This window comes from Myotis myotis, unplaced genomic scaffold (genome assembly GCF_014108235.1).
Source record: "Myotis myotis isolate mMyoMyo1 unplaced genomic scaffold, mMyoMyo1.p scaffold_m19_p_4, whole genome shotgun sequence".
Taxonomy (NCBI): Eukaryota; Metazoa; Chordata; class Mammalia; order Chiroptera; family Vespertilionidae; genus Myotis; species Myotis myotis.
Genome location: NW_023416346.1, coordinates 124,514,495 through 124,539,505, shown reverse-complemented (window position 1 = coordinate 124,539,505; position 25,011 = coordinate 124,514,495). Strand labels below are relative to the sequence as shown.

The following is a 25,011-nucleotide window of genomic DNA, read 5'->3' as shown; positions in this document are numbered from 1 at the left end:
GGGTTCTCTGCGCTTCCTGGACTTGTAAGTCTATTTCTTTCACCAGGTGGGGGAAGTTTTCTGTCATTATTTCTTCAAATAGGTTTTCAATATCTTGCCCTCTCTCATCTTCTGGCACCCCTATAATTCTGATGTTGGTACACTTGAAGCTGTCCCAGAGGCTCCTTACACTATCTTCGTATTTTCGGATTCTTTTTTCATTTTGCTTTTCCGGTTGGGTGTATTTTGCTTCTTCGCATTTCGAATCTTTGACTTGATTCTTGCGGTCCTCTGGTCTGCTGTTGGGTGTCTGTATAATATTCTTTATTTCAGTCAGTGTATGCTTAATTTCTAGTTGGTTCTTTATCACCACATCGAGGGTCTCATTAGATTTCTTGAGGATCTCACTACATTTATCGGCGGTCTCACCAGTCTTTTCGAGGGCCTTACTAAGTTTATCGGCAGCTTCTAGACAGTTCCTGAGAGACATTAAAAGTGTGGTTTTGAGCTCTATATCTTCCATTTCTGACATTTGCATCCTGTTTCTTTGTCTCCGCATTTTTTTATCTTTTCTTGGTGCACCCCCTAATGGTCTTTGTGCGCAGTCTTGTTGTAGTTAAGCCTTGATTGTTGTAGTTAATACTGGGGGGATTTGACCTCCAGGCCAACTGGCTATGAGAGTCAGCTGTGTCTGCAGTGGGAGAGCTTCTCTCTCTCTGTTTTTTTAAAAAAAATTTTTCAATTGCAGTCAATATTATTTTGTATTAGTTTCAGGTGTAGAGCATAGTGGTTAGACAATCATGTACTTTACACAGTGTTCCCCCTGATATTTCCAGTACCCATCTAGCGGTCCCTACCTATTCTAACCTGTGGTGTCTACCTCAAGCAACCAAGGCCATTGCCGATGGCCCCTCTGCTCCCCTCCCCACAACCCCACTACATACATATCACCTCTCCACTACTTTTCCTACGATGTCTTTTCCCTACCATTGCACAAGGGCTCATGTGTCAGGGGCACCCTCTAGTTCTTATTGCCCCATAAGTAATACCATTGTTATGCTCACCCTACCAAATAAATAACCTATAGACTTTTCATTCATTTGCAATTAGTCTTTCTGGTAGGTTGAATAATGGGCTCCCAAAGATGTCCAACTCTTAGTCATAAGGACCTGTGAAAATGTTACCTTATGTGGTAAAAGGGACTTTGCAGATATGATTAAATTAAGGCTCTTGAGATGGGAAGGATTACCCTGGGTTTTCTGGATGGGCTCAAAGTCACCACAGGGTTTTTATAAGAGTGAGGCAAGAGGGTCAGAGTCAGAGATGAAGATGTGACAATAAAGTAGAGGTGTGTGTGTATGAGAGTGAGAGTGTGTGTGTGTGTGTGTGTGAGAGAGAGAGAGAGAGAGAGAGAGAGAGAGAGAGAGAGGAAGAGGCCACCCTGCTGGCTTTTGAAGATGGAGGAAGGGGCCACAAGCCAAAGAATGCAGGCAGCCTCTAGGACAGTGATGGCGAACCTTTTTGAGCTCGGCATGTCAGCATTTTGAAAAACCCTAACTTAACTCTGGTGCCGTGTCACATATAGAAATTTTTTAATATCTGCAACCATAGTAAAACAAAGACTTACATTTTTTTTATTTTATATATTTAAATGCCATTTAACAAAGAAAAATCAACCAAAAAAATGAGTTCGCGTGTCACCTCTGACACGTGTGTCATAGGTTCGCCATCACTGCTCTAAACACTGGAAAAAGCAAAGAAACGGATTCTCCCCTAGAGCCTCCAGAAGGAACAAAGCCCTGTCGACCCACTTTATATTTCTGAGCTCCAGGACTTTAAGAAAATTTGCCTTGTTTTAAGCCACTAAGTTTGTAGTAATTTGTTACAGCAACGATAGGAAATGGATAGTCCGTTATATACTTTAACCTCCTTCATCCTTTCATTTATGTACCTCCTCTCATAAAGTAAAGTGTGGCTCATCTTCTTGTATGTCTCCAACAGAGTTCAGCACAGTCTCAGATTCTGATCAAGTGCTCCATAATGAGATCTCCCTGGATTTTCATCTAAAACTAACAGAGGAGACTGAGGCACTGGTCAGTGGGCCTAAGAGCAGTGGAAGGGTCTCTGAGACACTGAATTATCTCAAGAGGCAGATGGTCACTTCAGTCCAAGGAGCCCCAGTGCCCAAGCCCACCTCCCACCTGATGCAGGACTGTTACTTCCCTTTCTGTCTTCCCAGCCTGCAGCATTGAGGAGCAGCATAAGGATGGAATCTACAATGGTGAAAGTACTAAGCAAGCTATAAATATATATATATATATTTTACAGCCTTTTAAACTTGCTTTTCCACCAATGAAAAAAGGTCTCTTTTACTTCCATCAGGAAAAGAACGTGCTTATACCTTCAGGTGTGACCATACATTTAAGTCTAAGTCCTACCACTGGGCCTCATGCTAACATTGACCAGCTCTCCTCACAGAAGTCCTCCACATGGGAGGGGCAGTTGGAATGGTGGCTGAGGGTGAAGGCCAGGCCTGGACTCGAATCCAAGACTACCAATCCCCAGTGAAGTGACCTCGAAGAGGTCCTTGAATGTCTCCGTAGAGGGGTGCTATGAGGATTTCTCAAGCTAATAGGTCAGATGTTGGGGCAGGACACACTCCATGGTAAAAATCATACCTCAGCCCCACCAATGTGGCTCAGTGGTTGAGTGTCACCTATGAACGAGGAGGTCATAGTTCAATGTCCAGCAGGGTGCATGCCCAGGTTGCGGGCTCGATCCCTGGTGGGGGACATACGGGAGGCAGCCGATCGATGATTCTTTCTCATTATTGATGTTTCTGTCTCTCTCCCTCTCCCTTCTTCTCTGAAATCAATAAAAATATATCTTTAAAAAATCAGACCTCAGTAAGTATGGGCTATGATAAAGAGGCTTCTGGGAGCTCAGCCCCCAGGGCAGCACAGGCAGGCCCCCAAATCAGTGAGCCTCACAGCCCAGGCAAAGGCTGGACATGAAAAAGAAGGTAAACTCTGTCGTAGGGTACAGGGAAGGCAGGCAAGGGGAGGGGTGCTCCCCTTCAGGGGCAGCTGCACTTTAGTCAGGGTCTTTCCTAAACCTCAGGATCAAAGACAGCACAAACCCACAGATAGCATTTCACACCCATTGGTTTTGCAGGGCCCAGATAGTGACTCTGTACCATCTTCCCAAAGGTGTGTCTCTGGGCACTGCCTACTCTGGACTTGGAGTTGAATAACATATCTGTGAAGGCCTGTGGTACCAGGAGCTTTTAAAATAAGTTACTCTTGGCTTTCCCAGGAAAAACTTAAGTCTGTCCAAAGATCAAGCAATTGAACAGTGAGGTGTTAAATAACCTTTGACTCTCCATTTTTCCATTACCAATCTTGTGCCCGTCACTTTTTCCCCTTCTCTGGTTTCAAAATGCACTCTTTTGAACACACCCTATATTTATCACCCGTCTCCATATATTTTTAGTTAATGTTTCATGACAATATCTATTGGTGGATTTTGTTTCCCAATGCAGGTTTACCCTCACACCTGAGTCTACAGGTAAAAGGAAAAATAAGAGATGAGAGCTGTGACTGGCAGAAGGAAGCAAGTGAAAATTTAAGAAGACTCTCGGTTAGCATTTACTACAAGCCTAACTTCTGACAACAAGCAGCCATAGGCCTGTTTTAATTAGAGGTCTTCCCTTGAAATTAGAGTTTTGTATCCTAAAACACTATTAACCAATACTGTTCTGTTTTTCTTAGAGTTAATTTTATACGTACACATGTCATTATACAATATATGCCATGTTTTTATATATAACATGTTATCTGTCATGTAACACATAGTTATTAAAATCATATAGTTATATATCATAGTTATTAAGATCACATATAGTTATTAAAGTCATTTCTTCAATATAGACTCAAGAAATATAACAACTGTCATGTTGATTTTAGCTCACAAGTGGTAAATTGAGAGAACAGATGCTATAAGATGCTATTTCAACAACTGGGGGGATTAAAATATGGACTGTAATAATGGCATTGTGGTTGTGTAGGACAATCAGTGTCCTTGTCTTCAAAGATGCTCAGGCATTTCAGTGGGGAAGTGTCAGAATGTCTGTAACTAATTCTCAAATGGTTCCAGTTGTGGGGGGGGGGGGGGGTGGCGGGTGTCCATACATAGAAAGAAAAAGCAAATGTGGAAATGTTAGTGATTAGTAAATCTGAGTGAAAGGTGGGTTGATGTTCATTGACTACTTCTGCAAATTTTCTATAGATTTTAATTTTTTAAAGGTCTTAGAGGAAAAGGATATTTCTTGTTATAATTGTTCAACAAGGGCCTACTTCCTCCCAGGTAAAACAAAGCATAAATCTAAAAAAACACCAAAAATTCTCTACTATCTTGATTAAAATACATTACCAAAATCAGGATATTTTTGTGTAAAATTTTACAACTAAAAACAAAGTGCCTATCTGTAACCAAAGAAGAGTGTTAATACATGGTCAGTACTATTGCATACCAAAGTCAAATAATCTGTAATGAAAGCAAGAATAACACATACAAGACAGCAAAGGTACATGGAATGGGAAATGCACAGGGTTGGCAGGAAACTTTTAAGGAACTCCGTAAGATTTCACATTTGTTCTCCAAGGTAAATAAGTTCCTAGAATCCTGGAACTAAAAAACATCAAAGAGAAATACAGTCCAATAGTTCAAGCCTCAATTCATAGGTAATATAATAAAGGATCAGAGAAAATTATATAAATGTGTAAGTTTTTAAAAGCTGTAAGTGAGCCCTGACCGGTTTGGCTCAGTGGATAGAGCGTTGGCCTGCAGGCTGAAGGGTGCCAGGTTTGATTCCGGTCAAGGGCATTGTACCTTGGATACAGGCACATTCCCAGTGGGGGGTGTGCAGGAGGCAGCTGATCGATGTCTCTCTCTCATGGATGTTTCTAACTCTCTATCCCTCTCCCTTCCTCTTTGTAAAAAAAAATCAATAAAAATATTTTTTTAAAAATAAAATAAAATAAAAGCTGTAAGCACTTTTAAAGTTGATCTCGAACCCCTTCTTGTGAGTTGCAATCAGTAGTAGATCAATGTCCCCTGGAAATGTCCTAGTTCTTTCATGTAACTGTTTCCAAAAGAAATAAATGCAGTCTCTGATTTTAAATCCTGGCAGTTCCAAAAGTTTGAAATATTTCCAGTTGAATAAAGTAAGTCAAGTGTTTTCACCAGTTTCTAGAATGATTAACAAAATATATTTGGTGAGGAAAGGGGTCATAAATAAAAAGCAGATACGGGAACAACAAATTAAAAAGTTGAAAAATGACCATGGCCCTTGGTAATCTTGCTTTGGCAAATAAAACAAAAAATTATTGTGTATATTCTCCCCCACTTCTTGAACCTAACAGCATCAGAGCAGGTGAGCAACTAGGCACCGGCGCCACACAAAGCCCTTGGGCTAACTGCTGGCTTCTCCTGGAATTGAGCTTCCACTTACTGCATTTTGAAGCTCTCACTCAAGGTTTTATTCGAAAACTGTTTAAAGTTTCTTTTTTAAAATATATTTTTATTTATTTCAGAGAAATAGGGAAAGGGAAAGGGGGAGAGATATGGAAACATCAATGATAAGAGAGAATAATGGATTGGCTGCCTCCTGCACGTCCCCTACTGGGGATCAAGTCTGCAACCCAGGCACGTGCCCTTGACCAGAATCGAACCCGGAACCCTTTGGTCTGCAGGCTGATGCTCTATCCACTGAGCCAAACCAGCTAGGGCTTTAAAGTGTCTTTTGTTTGTTAAAAGGCTTTGCTTGTTTGTCTGCGAGTACTTGAGTTGGCACGGCAGCCTGATTTCTTCTTCAGGATCAGGTTATCTTTAGAGACTAGCTGGCTTTGGTTCAATCTCCTTTGAAACGGGCTATTTCTACTGAAATTAGCTTCTGGTTGGGTATTAGACCAGACTGTCTCATTAAAAAAGTGCCGCTCAGCCTACATATAGCCAGGCTCTCCAGAAAGCAGGTTGTTTCCCCAAACTGGCTTTTTAAACTTTAGGCCTGATCCTTCTATGATCAGACTGTTCTAGAGCGAGGCTGGCTGATTTCTACCATTAAGGTCATTTGAGCTGTTGTAGACTGCTTTGGGCCCTTTGCTCTAGTCTAGAGAAAAGTCTCTGAAAAATGGGATCTCAGTTATTTAATATTTAACACGATCCCTCCTGCAGGGACTCTAACACTTTTTATGCACAGATTTAACTAATGGACAGATTTGACCAATGGTAATTCAGAAAAATCAGTGGCCACTGTGGGGAACTTATGAGATTCCCAAACTTCATTTTCTTATCATCAAATTGGACAATAACAGCACTAAAACTGGCAAAGCTAAAGGGAATGCCTATTGTGAATGGTGTGTTGAGACTTCCAAATGAGATCAAGAATCTGAAGTTGCCTCTTTGCAAAATAAAGTTTTAGAATCAACAGAGGCAACTGAATTTTTAAAGAGAGAAAAATGGCTTCCCACATGCTCTTCATCTACATGGCTGTCTTGCCATTCCCCTCTACTCCACTGTCTCAGGACCCATCTCCAGGTACCCTATTCCCTTTTTCTTTTTTAATAAAAATCCTCCAATTTGGTCTCTGTGTGTTTTTTTAATATATTTTTATTGATTTCAGAGAGGAAGGGAGAGATAGAAACATCAGTGATGAGAGAGAATCATTGATTGGCTGCCTCCTGCACTTCCCCCTACTGCAGGATCGAGCCTGCAACCCGGGCATGTGCCCTGACCAAGAATCGAACCCAGGACCCTTCAGTCCATAGGCCTGGTGCTCTATCCACTGAGCCAAAGAGGCTAGGGCCTATGAATATTTTGCCACAGGCTTCTTCTCCAATATCCTCAAGGTCTTTTTCTCCAATTCCTTATTTCAAGTTCCAACTCTGATACCATGCTGCCTTCACTACAGGCTTCCTTATCCCCAGTTCCCTTCTGGTGCCTTCTTCCCCTGAATTCTCTCCCACTCCTTTCTCCTCAACTTATCAGGATCTTTCTATTTAAAGTTAAGTGCTCTCGGGATCATAACAAACCTCATTTCATATGTTCCCTGGAGCAAAGAATTTCCTAAGGTTCCTCACAAGTTTGCTGAGGAATTTGATTATTATTCAGACCTATCAGTCTGGGTTTTCTGACTTACATAAGCTAATTCGTGTTAGTTGGTGAAGACCAGGCTCAACATTGGATGAAAATTGCCCACCCAGGATCATCCTGAAACAGATTTAGAAAAACAAGCCTCTAATTTTGGGGGAAGAAATTAGAGAACTTGCTAGAGAACTACATCGAGCAATTTCCCAAAGCCTGTTGAATTGCAGCAAAATTCAGACTTGCTCACAAAAGTCTGATGAATCTGTTCATGACTATTATAATCAACAAAAGGTCACTTTAAAGGAAAATTCCGGCCTTCCTTCAGATGTTGATTTCACTCGGGTAACCTCTAACTCCATTGCTTGTTAATGAGCTAAACCAAGAGTTTCCCTTTTAAGGGGCCTAGGAATGAGAGACTATGTCCATCCTAGATTTAGTTAATTTGGCTAAATCAGCTTGCTTGTACTCTAGATGAGCCACCTAGAAGTAAGACTGCCATGATTTTTCATTTTCAGCCTTGGCAAATGAAAGCCCCAATATGAAACCAAACGTTCCAAGTTTCTGCTCATTTTTGCAAAGAGCCAGGATGTTGGAAAAGGGATTGTCAAAAGTTTAAATGCTTCAGGCACCCTCAGCCTTATAATTAGTCTTCTAACCAGCCTTCTCAAGGTCCTAGGTCCTCCTAATCCTCAATGATGTGTCTCTGAGGAACTTCAGGGGCTTTTTCTAATCCTCCCTCTTAATCGGCTCAGATCAGCTTAGAGAAACTTTTCTTCAAACTGATAATGAATCTCTCATAACAAAACTTCTGTATGTTTTACTAAAGAATGACTGTCCTGACCCGATTGTATGGGAAGAATGGGAGGACACAGCCTTTAAAGACTTAAAGAAGGGTTTAATAAATCCACCTGCTCTTGTACATCCCAATGATCAAATCCCTTTTACCTTTTTTTGTTTTTAATCCTCACCCAAGGATATTTTCCATTGATTTTTTAGAGAGTGGAAGGGAGGGAGGAGGGGGAGAAATAGAGAGAGAGAAACATCAATGTGAGGAAGACACACTGATTGGTTGCCTCCCACACACACCCTGACCTGGGCCAGGGATCCAGCCTGCAATGTGCCCTTGACCGGGAATTGAAACAGTGACCCTTTAGTCTGCAGGCCAACGCTCTAACCACTAAGCAACCGGCTAGGGCCCCTTTTTCCCTTTTGTATATGATAAGAAAGGGAATGCCCTTGGGGGGGGGGGGGCGGGGGGGGGGTTGTTAGAGAGCAACCAAAGGACTTGTATGCATGAATACTAGCATAACCAATGGACACAGACACTGGGGCAGTGGGGGCTTGCCCAGGATGGGAATGGCTGCGGGGGGAATCAATTGGGGGAAAAGACATGTAAAACTTTAGACATTAAAGAAACAAATAAAAATAAATTAAAAAATAAAATGTTATTTTAAAAAGGGGGGGGGATGCCCTTGGGATATTCACCCAAAAACCATGGCGACCAGGATAGATCCCTAGGATACTTCAGTCAGCAACTGGACTCTGTGTCCTCCCTTGCCTTAGAGCCATTACTGCCACTGCCCTCTTGGTTGAGGCCACTGAGGACATTGTTGCAGGATCCCCTCTAACCATCTTTGTACCCCACTCAGTAGAAGCCCTCCTGAATCCTCATTATACCCAGCATCTTTCAGTTAGTTGCCTTCTTTCCTATGAAATCCTTCTGCTAATTGCTCCTCACACAACTCTTTCGCATTGTAATAACCTTAATCCAACTATTCTTCGCCCTTCTGAGACCCATAAAGCCCCTCATGACTGCTTGACACTGACAAATCACCTTCTGAGTCCTCATCATGATTTGCAGGAGGCCCCTCTGGGTAAAGCTGTTTTCCCATGTGTTACAGATGGTTCATGTTTTAGAAATGAAAATGGAAAGTACTGTGCTGATTATGCAATTGAAGTAATTGAGGCATTTTTACCTTTGGCTCCTTCAGCTCAGTAGGCTGAATTGTATGCTTTCACTCCAGCTTGTGTTTTAGCCAAGGGCAAAACTACCAGCATTTATACTGTAGTCCATAAGCCTTTGCAGTAGCTCATGACTTTGTAATGTTATGGAAACAATGTGGCTTCCTTACTTCCAGTGGAAATAAAACTAATGGCCCATATGTTCAGGAATTATCGGATGCTATACTTTTACCTGATGCTTTAGCTAGTTAGTATTAAGATCCCAGGGCATTCTAAACTTGACTCTTTGGAAGCTAAAGGAAATCACCTTGCTGACACTTCTACAAGGAATGCAACCCTTAAAGGAATCGGCAGGAGTGAAACCCCTGTCAGGGTCCAAAGGGATAATTCCCCAGCTAGTAATTTAGAAAAACTGGCTAGAGAAGCCCAACAATTAGCTTTAGAAAAAAAAGAAGAAGAAGAAGAAAAAAACCACAAGATTAGAAATCTAAAAATTGCTAGTTTGATAAAAGAGAAAGGTCTGGTTCAAACCAAATAACAATCCAGTCCTACCAGAGACTGTGAAGTTTCCACTCTTTACTGTACATACGTTTGGTCCACTGACAAAATGATAGCATTTATGAATCAATATTGGTGAGAAAATATTAATAAGGCCGTGAAGCCCAGCTGGCGTGGCTCAGTGGTTAAGCACCAACCTATGAACCAGGAGGTCATGGTTCATTTCCCCGTCAGGGCACATACCCAGCTTGTGGGCTCCATCCCCAGTGTGGGGTGTGTAGGAGGCAGCTGATCAATGATTCTCTCATCATCATTGATGTTTCTATCTCTCTCTCCCTCTCCTTCCCTCTCTGAAATCAGTAAAAATATATTTAAAAATGAAAGTAAAATAAAATAAATTAAGGCCATGAAAAGTGCCTACCATACTTGCCCTACCTGTCAGACACAACCTGGGGAAATCTGTCTGCACTGCCCCTCGACATTTTAAATTGCCTAACGGACCATTTGAGGTGTGGCAAACAGATTTCATACAGCCTCCCCTGTCTCATGGATATGAATATGTTTTAGTCATGGTCTGTGTTTTCTCACTGGGCTGAAGCTTTCCCTTGTAGACAGGTTACTGCCTCCTGGTGGCTAAAGTCCTGTTGGAGAAGACTGTCCCTACCTGGGGGACTCCTGTTTGAACTGTTCCTCTTGACCTAGGAAGACCTAGGAACCCATTCTATGGGTCAGGTGCTTTAACAAGTCTGTGCCGGTTGGCCAATTTTACAACACCCTTAATTATAAGGTTCATGCAGTCTTAAGATTGGATTTCAAAAACCATTAATAATTACCTTTAAATGGCAAACGAAAGGAAAATTTCATCATCAGGGTGGTGTGTCCTTCTGCACAGACTATAAAAGCCACATGATCTGCTCAACTCTCCATACTCCTGTTTTGTTCTCCCAGCTGCCTTGCTGTTCGGCGACCAGGTAAGTGTGCTTGCTTTTAGTACTACCTGGAGCTCTTTCTGTCTCCTTTCAGAAGGGTGTGAAAGATAATGGTCTGAAGAGAAAGTGGGTTGGTGCTCTCTAAAGATATTACAGTCATTTAAAGGCTAGAAGCTGTTGTCAGGTTTCTGCAAGACTACAGCCTACCGAGTGCAGACCAGATACATAGAAAGTGAAGAATGTCATAATTACTAATTAAAGTGTTTGGCTTCAGGGACTATCTCCTAACAGATGTACTCTCAGAACAGGCATTTAACATACTGTCTAAAATGACTATTTTTAAATCATGTTTGCAGTCACTAGTGCGTTTCCCATGATTTCCACTCCCTCTCTTCTCCTCCTCCCCCTCAATTACTCCCCCTAGCCCCTCACTCCACTCCCCAGCCTTTTCTTTACTATCCCCCATCTGTGCCAAGGAAATAGCCCAATGGCAATGAACTCCTGCTGGCAACCATTAGTATAAAACTCCACTTCAGCTTTTTGGTAAGCTCATTTCTTTCCCAATTTACAGGACACCAAAATGAGTGCAAAAATGTCTCCTAACGAACTGAAGAGCATTTTTGAAAAATACGCAGCTAAAGAAGGTGATCCAAATCAGCTGTCGAAAGAGGAGCTGAGACTATTGATTCAGACTGAATTCCCCAGTTTACTAAAAGTAAGTGCACAACTGCAGAGCCCCCTGAACGGGCCTCTGAATGAGGGAGGGGAGGGGAGAGAAGGGAGAGGGGAAAGGAAAAGAGCCAGGAAGAGGCTGAGGTCTGAGATATTGATCAGAGTTCCACCTGGGGTAGAACACACAGCAGCCAAGACACAGGCATCACAGAGGGAGAGCACTTAATGTGTGCTTTCCTCCACTGGTGGCAGACCACATTTCATATGGCAAGATCCTAGAAAGCAGGGGCCCAGCCTCCTCTCCTCCATAACCTTAGCACACAACTCTCTGGACTAGCCATAGTAATGGAAGCAGTGATGGCACTTCTGCCAAGCTAGGCCTGGAAGATGCACAGGTTGCCACGCAAACACACAAAGACCATCAGCCTGGATTCAGCACGTCCATGTCAGGCTTTAGGAAAACAGAGGCCAGTAAATTAGTATTACTTGGCCTTGGACATACTTCATCATTATAGGTAGGATCTCTCAACAAGACCAACACTTACTGGACAGTCTGTTAAGAAAACCCGCTTCCCACTGACAAATTATTTTCTATAGAAACCCATTTATATTTCAAAAGCATTTAAATTGCTGTTCATTTGTGTTAAGCAACTAAATTTGTGTTAATGAGGCAACCATCCATTTCTCAACGACCTTCGGGAAAGGATAAAATTTCTTTAGCCATAAAGAACCATCCCAGAGTTGTCAAAATCAAAACGCATCTAGAAGTAAAAAGGAATGGGGAAAGGTGGATTCGCTGTCTGCCTCCAATGTGCTTTCTTCCCTTCACAACTGGAAGCCATCTTCAAAATGGAAGGGCTGCAACTGGTATATCCAACTTGGTCACTTGTTGGCTGTAACTTCAGAAGAAAGCATTTGCTTCCCAGGTTTTAACCAGAAATGTCCCTTCTGCCCATATGACATATGAAAAAGTTTCTATTATTAGCACTAAAAAGAATAGTGGCTGAATTCAATGACCTTATAATCCACTGTCTTCTCATTTTCTTATGGTTAAAATCTGTATTTACTAAGGTCAGGAAGCCCATCTCGTGATTCTGATGCATGTCCAAGTGTGAGAACCACTGATCCAACGTCATCTTGCCTAGCATAGAGGTGGGCTGCGGCCCAAGGTTTGGAAAAAAATGACAGTAGCTGCTGGTTAAGGGTTTGGGCTCTAGAGTCAATGTTTGGACTCCAAGTCCCCCACTTACCAGCTGTGGGTCCTGGAGTAAGTCAACAGCTGTTTCAGATCCTCAGTTTCCTCATCTGTAAAGTGGATCTCCCCCACAGGGTGGTTGAGAGAATTGCACAAGCTACCAAAAGCCCTTGACACAGTACCAGCCAGCAATAAGCCATGTGTAATGCCTTGATTATATGCCAGCCCTGGAGGAAGACACAAATCAGCTTCCAGGAAACCTTGGGCCAGGGATCCTCAACTATTTGTGGGTGTGGGTCCCTCAGAAGTCCAGTGAAGCACTTGGGCTCCATCTCAAAAAAAATGGTTTTAGCCCTAGCCAGTTTGGCTCAGTGGATAGAGCATCAGCCTGCAGACTGAAGGGTACCAGGTTCAGTTCCCATCAAGGGCACATGCCTGGGTTGCAGCCTCGATCCCTATTGGGGGGCATGCAGGAGGCAGCTGATCAATGATTCTCTCTCATCATTGATGTTTCTATCTCTCTCTCTCCCTCTCCCTTACCCTCTGAAATCAATAAAAATATATATTTTTAAAAAATGATTTTAGAAGCATAAAGGAAAATACTTAAGATTACATAGAAAACCAATTCTATTAAAATATACATTATCAATATTAAAATAATAAGTGTATGTTAAAGAAAATAAAAAGGGTAGCCCGTAACAAAATGTGATTTTTATTATATGTTATATTCCGAATGTTAACTTTAAGAAGGAACCAGGAACAATAAAAAAAATAACAAAAAAAAAAAAGGGTAGCCCGTTCTGTGACATGGAGCAATTACAGCTAAAGTTGGTTTTGCCACCACTATCAGTAGCATGTGATCAAAAGCTCAGCTGCCTTCTTGGAATGCAGACTCAGTGCTCTAATTTCGGAGAATGTGTAGCAGTACATAACTGATTCATTTTCTCTCCTCTCCTCATCCCATCCTCTTTGTCTAACACCAGGGTCCAAACACCCTAGAGGATCTTTTTAAAGAACTGGACAAGAATGGAGATGGAGAAGTTAGTTTCGAAGAATTCCAGGGGTTACTCAACAAGTTATCCCAGTAAAAGAAAAAAACAAAATGATACCATTCTGCTCGCCAAGAGAAGAGCACCTGGAAAGAGTCATATTCTACATGGAGTCCCCAATGTCTCTATTAAATTCTTTCCAATTATAACGATCTTGTAGTGATAGCCAATTACTGCTAATAAAGAAATTCTTAAGACATGCCTCACCTTGTCAATTACTGACCTCCGTAGTTTAATAAATTTGAAAGTAACCTTAGTCTGATTCATCAATCTAATTTTATAGATTTTTTAATTAAAAAAAAAGAAGGTCCAGAATAGTTCCATGGTCTTGACCAAGACTACAGAGGTGGTATCAGAGACATGGAAAGAATTCTGCTATGATCTCACTCATTTATGGAATATAATGAACAATATAAACTGATGAACAAAAATAGATCCAGAGACAGAGAAGCATCAGACACACCATCAAACCTCAGAGGGAAGACAGATCAACCAAAGGACTTGTATGCATGCATATAAGGATAACCAATGGACACACACAGTAGGAGGGTGAGGGTCTGTGCTGGGGGGCAGGAGCAGGCTGGGAGAGGTCAATGGGGGGAAAGGGAGACATATGTAATACTTTCAACAATAAAGAATTAAAAAAAGAATTCTGCTGTGCCAAACCAACTCCCTCACTCCACTCTTCCACCAGAATAATCCTGTCCTTGCTCTTCCCTCCTGACTACTTAGTACTCACATCATTTCTAATTTCAACTGTAGTCAACAGCTAGTGAGAAACAGACTTCAGAGAACAGACACTTGTCTTTAAAGTCATCTCCCAGCACTCACTGTGCTTTTTGAATCACTGACCCTCTCAGAGTAGGAGTGCAGGACCAACTGTCAGCTGTATTCCGTCCAAGGGGGTGGCCTTGGTTCTGGTATGTGATGTGTAAAATAAAAGGGACAGGAAGACATAGTCCCGTTCCAGCTCTGGCATGCTGCGCTGCTGGAGCACTGGGTACTGAGAAACAGCTCAGGCTCCCTTGCTGAGTCCAGCTGGGGACGGGGGAGAGGGGAAAGGAGTATAGGAGGGGAATTTAACCAAAAAGAAAGAAAACTGACTTTTAACTCTTCCACCTAGAAACAAAGGAGATTTGTATACACAGCGAGGAAATGTTTAATGTTTAAATACAATTTGGATCATTCTAATTCAACACACACACATTCTCGTGGCATAAAATGCCTTAAACATTTCTAATGACCAATTATATTCTACTGTAGGGATATCCCATAATAGTCTTAACTATTTCTCCATTCTGGGGCATTTAGATTACTGCCATTTCTGATTTTTCTAAATAATGTCATAATGAGTAACTGTTCATATCTCTCTGTCAACATATTGGATTTCCTTAGGAGGATTTCTGGGAAGTGAATGTCTGAGTCAGAGGGTATGAATATTTTTATGGTTTGTGAAATAGACCACCTAACTGATTTTCCAGAAGGTTGTATTGATTCTTATTTCTATAAACAGGCAGGAGAATGACAGCTTCACTCCCCAGACAACATTAGTCGGTCTCATTTTAACAACTTTATTAGTCACAATACTGCACATCTTTTATTCATTTCTGGTTTTAATAGGAACGTCCTACTATTTTCCCATTGAATTTCCTGTTGGATATTGCTTTGTAAAAGATAGTCTTTCTGTTATTTAAGAAGTATCCTTTTCCTCCTAGTTTGTTATGAAATTGTGAGCACCCAGGTTTAGATACTATAGACTGCCTATTGAGCACCTGTGGCCATATGAGGGTTCTCCCTTTTGTTTGATAAATATGATACGTTAATCAATTTAATTCCTGAGACAAACTATCCAGTCATGATTGGTTTTAAATTAGACCATTCTACTCTTTCATTTAAGATTTTCACATCTTTATTAATAACCAGCATCAGTCTGTAGTTGGGGTTTTATTTTTTGTTGCATGTGTTTTGTTGAGTTCTAATATTTAGGGCATGCTAACTTCCCAGTTTAGCTTATGTTCTAATCCCAATCAGCCACTCTCAGAGGATATATACATTCTCTTTTTCAATTACAACATATAGAAAGCACCTAGTATGAACAAAGCATTATACGCAGATCCTAAGTCAGTAAGTCTGGGATCAGGCCATGGGAAGGCTTAATTGAAGAAGTAGTATTTCAACTGGGATTTGTAGGAAGAGCCTTGAGGGGAACCTGCAGGGAGGAGGAAGCCTGGACATTCAAAAGGAGAGAAAACACCCCAAATACACACATCATGTTCAAGTGCAAGGCAGTTCAGGGAACATACACACTGCATTCTGGCTGTAAAGCTGGCTCTGATGAATAAAGAGGTCACACTGGCTTTAGATCATGAAAGTCCTTGGTTGCCATGCTAAATGAAGGTCTACTGTGCTGTGCAATACCCTGGCCATTATATCAGGTGGTTATTGACATTTAAATTAACTAAAATGTAAAATTCAGTTCCTCAGCTACACCTCAAGTGCTCCATAGCCCCATGTGGCTGATGATTCCCATATTGGATGGCACGGATATAGAACAGCCTACCATGCTGGTAGCATTAATAAGGGCGTGTTCACATGCTGCCCATATTTTAGTTATATATTTCACCAGTCTGTTGTGTCTCCAACTAAACTGCAAGCAGGGTTGTGGCAGCACTTTGTTTGTAATACACTATGTTTAGGACTGCACTTAAGTGGATGAGCTACAAACGCACAGTGACTCTTTTCTTTTTAATAATCTCTTTCCGCTAGCATCCAGTTATTTTTAGTGCAAAGAAAATCTTTTAAAGGGTTGAAATACCTATTTCTAAGGCTTTTCCTATTGAGCTCCAGGTATAAAAGCTTTAAAATACATTAGCTTTGAAGTACTCATTTAGTCATTCATTTATTGTTAAAATTATAGACTACCCTGTGATTCAATAATGGGGCTTATTCCTAGCCATGCTGTCTCTTTTCAAAAAGTAGACTGAGGCTAAGGGGGAGGTCTGGTGGAAAAGATGCCCTAGCCATTAGACAGTGGCCATGATGCCTGGAAGAATTTTTCTTTCTCCAAATAGAGAGCAGTTACTATGGCCAACAGCCTGATATCAATTCTGAATCTATCATCCACAGAGACAGAATTAAGTGACTATCAGGCTCCCAGACTAGTCCATCAAAGGCTATTTTACCCATAGTATAGCTGTCTTCTTGACAGCTGCTTTTATAGGTAAAGTTCCTTAGCCCAAACTAAGCTCTAAATGACTTCTATAAGGTCGTTTTGTTAGTTGGGAGATGTTTACTAGTACTACAATGTTCTAAATGCAAAGCAGTCTTCAAAGTAATAAAAGTTGCCTGAAAAGTTACTGTAAGTGGCTGTCTGGGTGTTTTTTAAAAAACACTTCTTAATTTGCTTTCCATGTAAAGCTGATGAAAAATAACATGGAAAAAGAAAATATTTCAAATACGGCTTCAACTAAAGGTAGGAAAATGTTATGCATTAATTATACTTAATGAATAACACAAATTACCCTTCACCTGAGCTGACTTTTAATTATTTGTGAATATTTCACAAATCCACTGTGTGAGATGTAAAATTAATTTTGACTTTGAAAATCCCTGGATCCGAAAGGTATAAAAGAAGTCATATGTATGATAAATAACTAAAGGTGAAATAATATCAACTACTGCAATCTCAAATTTCCATTGACATCTGCTTAAAATGCTTCAAATTTATAAATTTTCCTTACTAGTACCACCATCCAAGTGTACATGTGTGTGTTGATATGCCTGAAGGTAGAACATGGTTCTGTTTTCAGGATATTCTATTTTATGTAAATTCAGATCTTTAAAGTTACTGTTTTCAATAAACAAAAGAAATGCTAAAAATTAAACATATCCACATACCTAAATATTGGATTGATATCCTTTTCCTATATATGTCTCAAAAGTCAAAGATACTCTAATTAATAAAGTCCACAATGCTGTGAACTATCCTCTACTTGAACTGGAGAGGTCTAAAGCCAAATTCAAGGTCAAGCATGTCAGCAGCAGCAATGTGATTGATACAGTCAGAATACAAGCTACAGCTGTATTCCTGGTAAGCATCATCTAGAAGGCAGGTAAAGCTACTTTGAAGCAGGCCAAATATCAAATTTGCTGTAGAACCCTAAATTTCCGCAAAGGCCCAGAGCCTTCTATTTTACTATGTGGATTAAGCAGAGAAATGGCACAATAAAATAAATTTTACTCACTCTCTTCTGGTACTCACAGACTCAGAGTTTACCTTTATTCTTAGAGAAATATCTATTTCTTCTTTTATGTGTATACTAGAGGTCTGGTGCACGAAATCAGTAAGCTCAGGGAGGGGGGATGTTCCTCAGCCTGGATTGCAAGAGGGCACAGGCCAAGCCAAGGGACCCCATTGGTGCACAATCAGGGCCGGGGGGTGGGGGGGGGGGACCCAGGGGGTTGGCCAGCCAGGGAAGAACCGTGGGAGGGCTCCAGGACATGTCCAGCCCATCTCACTCAATCCTGATCGGCTGGACCCCAACAGCAAGCTAAGCTACCGGTCAGAGCGTCTGCCCCCTGGTAGTCAGTGCACATGATAGTGACTGGTCAACCAATCGACTGTCTGCCCCCTGGTGGTCAGTGCATGTTCAGCAGCCTTGGCATATCATTAGCATATTACTCTTTGATTGGCTAAACGGACGACCAGACGACCAGACACTTAGCATACTAGGCTTTTATTATATAGGATGAGACAACTCCTCTTAGATATCTGTCCTGGTTGCCAGTGTCTCTAATGATTTCATAAGCAACTGTAAGACTAATCATGCATGCCAGAGGTAAGTCATAATAGCTCATGAAGGAAATCAGAATTTAACACCCCAGAATATGTCTCTTTGACATAGGGATTCACTTGAGCTGATTATTTTTAAGAAATAGCAGACAGGGGAGAAGATCTGGAAATGAGTAAGTTACTCTTTTATAAGGGAAATCTCCATTGTAAGGTTGTCTCCCCATCTGTATCAGGAAGAGGAGGTGATTCCTCTAGTAAGTCTCTAGAAACTCATCAAAGGAGAAGGTGGAGGATTTATATCTGCATAACAACCTTATTCTTCTTTTCTTCTTTTCCTGGTCACCTCCCATAATTGGATCCCCTCACCCCTAACATCTTCTTTTGTCTTTAGCTGGAGATGGTATTTAAGGTGGTAGTTTGGGCCATTTCAGGGAGTTACACCATTTTCCTGGGTCTCTCCCATGTATAGAGAAGGTACATGTTATTAAACTTTGTGTGTGTTTTTTCCTGTTAATCTGGCTTTGAGTATAGAGGGGGCTCTCAGCCAAGAACCTAAAAGGGTAGAGGAAAAATGACTTAGCAGCAAAAACACCTAAAGGAGGCTCCTGATTTCCAAATTATTTACTTTTTTAGCTAGAAGGGCCAGAATGGCCATTATTCATTGTAAGTATTATTATTTGCTCAAGTTTAAGTGATTCCCTAGGCTTCCTAGTGTTTGCTGCCTGATGATTCCATTACCTTGGTCTTTTTCTTTAATAAGACTTCTCACCATCATCACAAATGCTGGCTCTTAAGGCTATTTTTCTCCAACAAACTGATTGCAGGCCATGAAGATGTTCAGTAGCAATTAGGTTTTATTGTTCCCATCTCACTTATGAGTATATGCTTTCAAAATGTAAAACTCACATATCCTCTGATTTAGCAAATCCTCCTCTAGGAATTCATCTCATAGAAGTGTGTATGTGTGAGTACAAGGACATATGAATATAGATACTATTTTGCAGTATTATTTAAAGTAGCAAAATAATGGACACAATCTAAAAATTCATCAACATGAGACAGGTTAAAGAATGATGCAGACAACAAGGCAAGCATATGGAAGATCCCTTGTGTTGATGTGAAGTGATCAGTACAAAAAGAAAGAGGAAACAGTGTCTCAAGAATGCTAACATATGTATTTGTTAAAAAGGAAACACAGCCCTGGCCAGGTTTTCTCAGTGGTTAGAGCATTGGCCTGGGCACCAGAGGGTCTCAGGTTCGATTCCAGTCAAGGGCACATACCTGGGTTGCAGATTTGGTCCCTGCCCCCGGTTGGGGAGTGTGTGGGTGGCACATCTCACATCGTTGTGTGTTCGTTCTCTCTCTCTCTCTCTCTCTCTCTCTCTCCTCCCATCCACTCTCTCTAAAAATCAATGGAAAAAATATCCTCATTCCTCAGGTGAAGATTAAAAAAAAGGAAACACATATCCATATGTGTGTGGGTACACCCATGTACCCACACACACACAACCAGTTAAAGGACGGTCATCAAAGAACGTTGCCAAAGCTGTGTAATAGTGGCACCTACTGGTAAAATAATTTCCTAACCCAAAGTATTATCTTAAAAAAGAAAGCCCATGATTTGCCTATACAGTCATTTCAGCCATCAGTCAGGAAATATGTCTAAAGCCTCATAAGGAACTCTTGCAAGTTATGGTTCATTGTGGTCTAAAATGCAAGCTATAACAGGAGTAAAGAGTATCTCAATATCCTTCCATGGAGTGATCTTGAGCATATAGTGTTAAGTGAAAAAAAAAAAGGTAGAAAAAAATGTGCAGAGTATGCTACCACTTATTGAAGAAGGGGAAAGGGTTACAAATAGACATACAGGTTTACTTATATTCTAAAAATGTAAAGATAACCCCCCAAAATAAGAACTAATGGCTGTCATAAGGGAAGGGAGGGAAGCAGGTTGGAGGGAGGAGAATTATAAGTGGATGTCTCTAAATCAATGGTTCTCAATGGGGGGGATAGTCTGCCTGTGCCCCCAGGGGATGTTTGCTGTCACAATTTTTTTTAAATACATTTTATTGATTTTTTTACAGAGAGGAAGGAAGAGGGATAGAGAGTTAGAAACATCGATGAGAGAGAAACATCAATCAGCTGCCTCCTGCACACCCCCTACTGGGGATGTTGCCCACAACCAAGGTACATGCCCTTGACCGGAATCGAACCTGGGACCTTTCAGTCTGCAGGCCGATGCTCTATCCACAGAGCTAAACCGGTTAGGGCTGCTGTCACAATTTTTTAGTGTCACCATTAGGGGTTGGGAGATTTGTACTATTAACATTTAGTAAGAAGAAGCCAAGGAGGCTCCTCAACATCCTACAATGCATAGGACTGTCCCCACTACAATTACCTAGTCCAAAATGTCAATAGTCCAGATTATATATATATATGCCTAAATGACCTTTAAGACGGAATGACCAGATGACCGGTTGCTATCACATGCACTGACCACCAGGGGGCAAATGCTCAATACAGGAGCTGCCTCCAGCCTGCAGGCCACGATCACTGGATGGGGCCTTCTGGCCAACCTCCCGGTCTCTCCCCTTGGCCAGCAGGCCCCCATCGCCTGATTGGGGCCGGGTCCCGGGCTGGGACGGGGAACCAGGGGTGAGTGGTGGCAGATGCAGCCCCTTTCCGAGGGGAGCTGAGGGTCAGCTCCCTCCTCGGGTCCAGCAGCCAACCTCCTGGGTGCCTCCCCCCACTGGCAGGCCCCAATCAGCCCACTGCCTGCCCCTACAGTGGCAGTTGGCCCTTCCCCCTGGCCCTGATCAGAGCCTGCCAGCCAACCTCCCGACCCCTCCCCCAAGCCAGCAGGCCCTGAGCTGGAATGGGGAACTGGGGGTGGGTGGCAGTGACCAACCACTTGCGGTACCCAGGCAGGGGGATGAGACCTCTCGTTGGCTACCTGGGGGCAGGGGTGACAGGGACGGAGGTGCAGTGAGAATGCGGGGTATCTGCTGAGCTTGCTCTCACTCCCCATGCTACCTTTTCCCGGGATGCCAGGGCTCGCACGACAGGGAAGCCCCCCGCGCTCAGGTGCCGGATGCCCATGAGGAGCCCACCCTGCACTGTGCAGCCTCTTCCAGGTAAGCCGGGCCACAGCCGCTGGCACCTCGGGGGCTGGATGGGCCCCTGTGGGTTTGTGCAAGAGCCGGTCTGCAAGGCTGGCTGGGAGACAGCGCACTGCCCACCCAGCTTCTGTGCAACGCTGCTGGGCGACCCAGAGGCCCACCCACACTGTGCCCTGGCCCACAGCATCCGGCTGTGCTCACTGCATCTCCACGTGGGGACGTGGGCGCCATGACTCAGGCAGAGAGGGGCGCGTGGGGGCCAGGCAACCCAGGTGCTACCCAGGGCCCAGAGGTCAGCTGGGACCTGCCCTTCCATGCCAACACTCACACTTTGATTGCTAGCCAGGCCTAGGGACCGCACCCATGCACGAATTTCGTGCACCAGGCCTCTGGTATGTCTAATAAGAAACTTGTATCTAGAATATGTAAAGAACACTTATAATTTAATAATAAAAAGACAAATAACCCAACTTAAAAATGGGCAAGGAGTCTGGATAGACATTTCTCCAAAGATGATATACAAGTGGTCAGTAAGCACATGAAAAGATGCTCAATATTTAAGCCATCAAGCAAGAGCAAATCAAAGCTACAATGAGATACAACTTAATGCCCACTAGAATGGCTAAAATGAAAAAGACAGACAATAACAAGTGTTAAGGATGCAGAGAAATTGAAACCCTCATACACTGCTGGTGGGAACGTAAAATGTTGCAGTCATTTTGAAAACAGTCTGGCAATTCCTCGAAAGGTTAAACATATAGTCACCATATGATCCATAATTCCACTCCTAGGTATATATACCCATGTGAAATGAAAATATATGTTCATACAACAACTTGTACACAATGTTCATAGCAGTATAATAGAAAAAAAAAATAGTGGAAGCAATACAAATGTCCATCAATGAACGAATTTATTAATAAAATGTGGTATGTCTATATAATGGAATATTATTCAGCAATAAAAAGAAACAAAGAACTGATAGATGCTATAACATAGACAGATGTAGACATCATTATGCTAAGTAAACCCGTAAGGTACCTTACTTCATCCTTAGCTCAGGATGCCACACATATCTCATTTTCCTTCCCTGTCTCTGAATCTCTTGTACATGTCAGGACTCTTACTCTCTCATGTATGTGGGGTTCCCATACATACGTATGTAATTAAATTTCATTATTTTTCTCTTGTAACTCCGTCTCATGTCAACTTAATTATTAGACCAGCTGAAAAAAACTTAAAGTGTAGAGGAAAATTTCTTCCTGCCCCACAGCACAGAAGGCAGAAGCTGAGAAAGAAAGGTCAGGAAAGGCTTCCCAGGATGAATAGTAAGTTGTCAGTCATCGGGCATGGTTTATTTTTTTTTAATGAAATTCTTCATTGGTTTCATTGAGACTCTAGGGGGAGGGAACATCTTAGGTATAGGGAATCTCAAGATACATCAAAAAAAATTTGTTCAGATTGCCCAAACATAAATCCCAAGTGTAGAAAGGAGGGGATGTCATGGGTTGAATTAGCAAAGCAGCAGGTGACAGAGCGTAATAGCCTTCACTCCCAGCCAAGAACCTTGAACTGAATATTTTACAGGAAAGGGAATTAGTGGAAAATGAAGAGCAGCGGAAGAACAGCTGTCACTTTTGTTTTAGAAAGACAGATGACCACCAGTGTGGAAACTAGACAGACAGGGATGAGTCTAGGGACAGGCCAACCCATTTATTTATATTAGCTGTTATAAATTGTTGTCACAGTCAATTTAATCCTTTCCTAAACATTAAGCTTGAACTGCTGCAAAGATAAATCAGTCCAGGATTGTGTCTTTCTTCAAAACATAGCTGACAAAATGGACTCTTGAAAACAAAGCAGTTGTAGGTAAAAAATAATAATCATACTAAAATCATATATAATCTTAAATGTCCTGACAATATAATAAAAAATAATAGCAGTAATAATAATCTCACATATAATTTTTTTAATCCTCACCTGAGGATATTTTTCCCATTGATTTTTTTTAGAGAGAGTGGAGTGGAGGAAGGAGGGGGGGAGGGAGAGAGAGAGAAACATTGATGTGAGAGAGAGACATCTATTGGTTGCCTCCTGAACCCCAACCAGGGCCAGGGTTGGAGCATGCGTGCCCTTGGCCAGGAATAGAACACACAACCCTTCAGTCCTTGGGCCGACGCTCTAACCACTGAGCAACAGCCAGGGCTCACATAATTTTAAATGTCCTGATAGTGTAATGAAAAAATAATAATAATAGCCCTTATGAGTTTAGGCACACTCATTTTAAATGACAATAACCCAACCCAGAGAGATAAACAAGCCACTTACCACAGGAACGCGGGCATTTGGCTCAAATTCTGTGGAATTGGCATCTGAAGATTAAGAAATGAATTCAATAATTAACCAATATTGCTGAAAAATATTTTAAGTGAAAAGAATAATTTTAAATGAAAAGTTAGTAGATAAATCTCAGACTTACCTTTCAAGTTAAGGCAGCTCCTTGCAAACTCTATCACTGCTAGTTGCATCCCAAGGCAAACTCCTATTTTAAAAAACACATGTAAAAAGCAAATGAACATATTTTGTATTTCTTCATATTTTCTGTTCATTTGTTTGCTGTCTTCCTCCTCCATCTAGAATGCAGACCCTGAGAGATGAAGACTCTGCCTATTGGGTTCACAGCTGTACCCTGAGCACTCAGACATCTGTGGCAGAGGCAGGGAAGGGGGTTAGATGACTTGAACTTGAGGAGGAAAGAATTCAAGGTCAGAAAACAGCAGGAAAGGCCAAGTTCCAAAAGTCAAATCTACCTCCCTCCAAATTTGTCTCTAAATCAAGGCACATGTGTGGGCTACAGGGCTATCCCAGAGCACCCGAATCCTTCAGAGAATTATCTAACAACACCCAGTCAAGAGGGGGACTCCACAGCCCCCCTTCTCAGCTTCACAGCCTTAATTATGAGGGCAGCCTCAGGCTGGCCAGGGGGCTGAGACCTGAGGAACAAGAGGGCAGGGGAACCCAGAACATTCCTATAACCTCACCGTAGGAAGACAGCACCTCCACTGCGAGCTTGAGTGTGGTTGAGAGAAGGGCAGGAAGAAGCAAACTGGAACTGAACAGAGAGCTCAATAAGAAGGAAGAGACCCAGGCCTATTGCCACAGGGACTTGCCCTTCTCTCATCTCCATATTCACTGCAGCCCACCAATTTCTCTCCATTAAACAAATGCCTAATGCTCTTAGAGACATATCCAAGGAACACAAGAGATTCAAAGGAGAGAGCAATCAATATACTAAGCCAGAACAAAGTCGGGAAGCATGAAAGAGTAAAAGTTCCACGTGGCTGGGACATAAAGAGGCCCTGTGTTAAAGAGAAAGCTAAAGAGTTGAGAACTGTTCTATACAGTGATAATTATCTGAAGAACATGAACCACGTGTAGACAGAAACCAAACAAGATTACTTCAAAAGAAATCAATGGCCCAGAAGAGCTTAGAAGGGTAAAACAAAACAAGGTATCAAGGCAACTATTCCTGGCTTCCCTTTTGAAAATGGATCCCAGTGGAGAGCTTCTAAGAAGCTAATCAAAGACCACACAATGGAGAAAATGAATAGTCTGCTGATAGTAAAAGGTACCCAAGCCTGTCCACTCCGTCTGCAAGCCCACCAATACA

General features: G+C 42.0%; 2 protein-coding genes across 5 annotated transcripts in view; one reads left to right on the top strand and one right to left on the bottom strand.

The window, feature by feature from the left end:
• Positions 1 to 25,011, bottom strand: part of CTPS2 (CTP synthase 2) — a 133,437-nt gene that overhangs the window by 46,381 nt on the left and 62,045 nt on the right. For all 4 annotated transcript variants that reach the window (XM_036305258.1, XM_036305261.1, XM_036305262.1 and 1 more), the window contains exons 12-13: positions 23,821 to 23,883; positions 23,670 to 23,713 (exon numbers count right to left, since the gene is read on the bottom strand). In XM_036305258.1, the coding sequence (XP_036161151.1) occupies positions 23,670 to 23,713; positions 23,821 to 23,883 (107 nt within the window). The remainder of the gene's footprint in view (positions 1 to 23,669; positions 23,714 to 23,820; positions 23,884 to 25,011) is intronic.
• On the top strand, positions 10,453 to 13,632 carry S100G (S100 calcium binding protein G). Its single transcript, XM_036305263.1, has 3 exons — positions 10,453 to 10,556; positions 11,086 to 11,229; positions 13,365 to 13,632. The coding sequence occupies exons 2-3, from the start codon at positions 11,095 to 11,097 to the stop codon at positions 13,467 to 13,469; spliced, it is 240 nt and encodes a 79-aa protein (XP_036161156.1). The 5' UTR covers positions 10,453 to 10,556; positions 11,086 to 11,094; the 3' UTR covers positions 13,470 to 13,632.

Bases quoted from the DNA above. Each gene is read 5' to 3' on its own strand.
- S100G (XM_036305263.1), top strand. From the start codon at position 11,095: ATGAGTGCAAAAATGTCTCCTAACGAACTGAAGAGCATTTTTGAAAAA. The intron at 11,230-13,364 runs GTAAGTGCACAA...GTCTAACACCAG, and splicing joins AATTCCCCAGTTTACTAAAA to GGTCCAAACACCCTAGAGGA.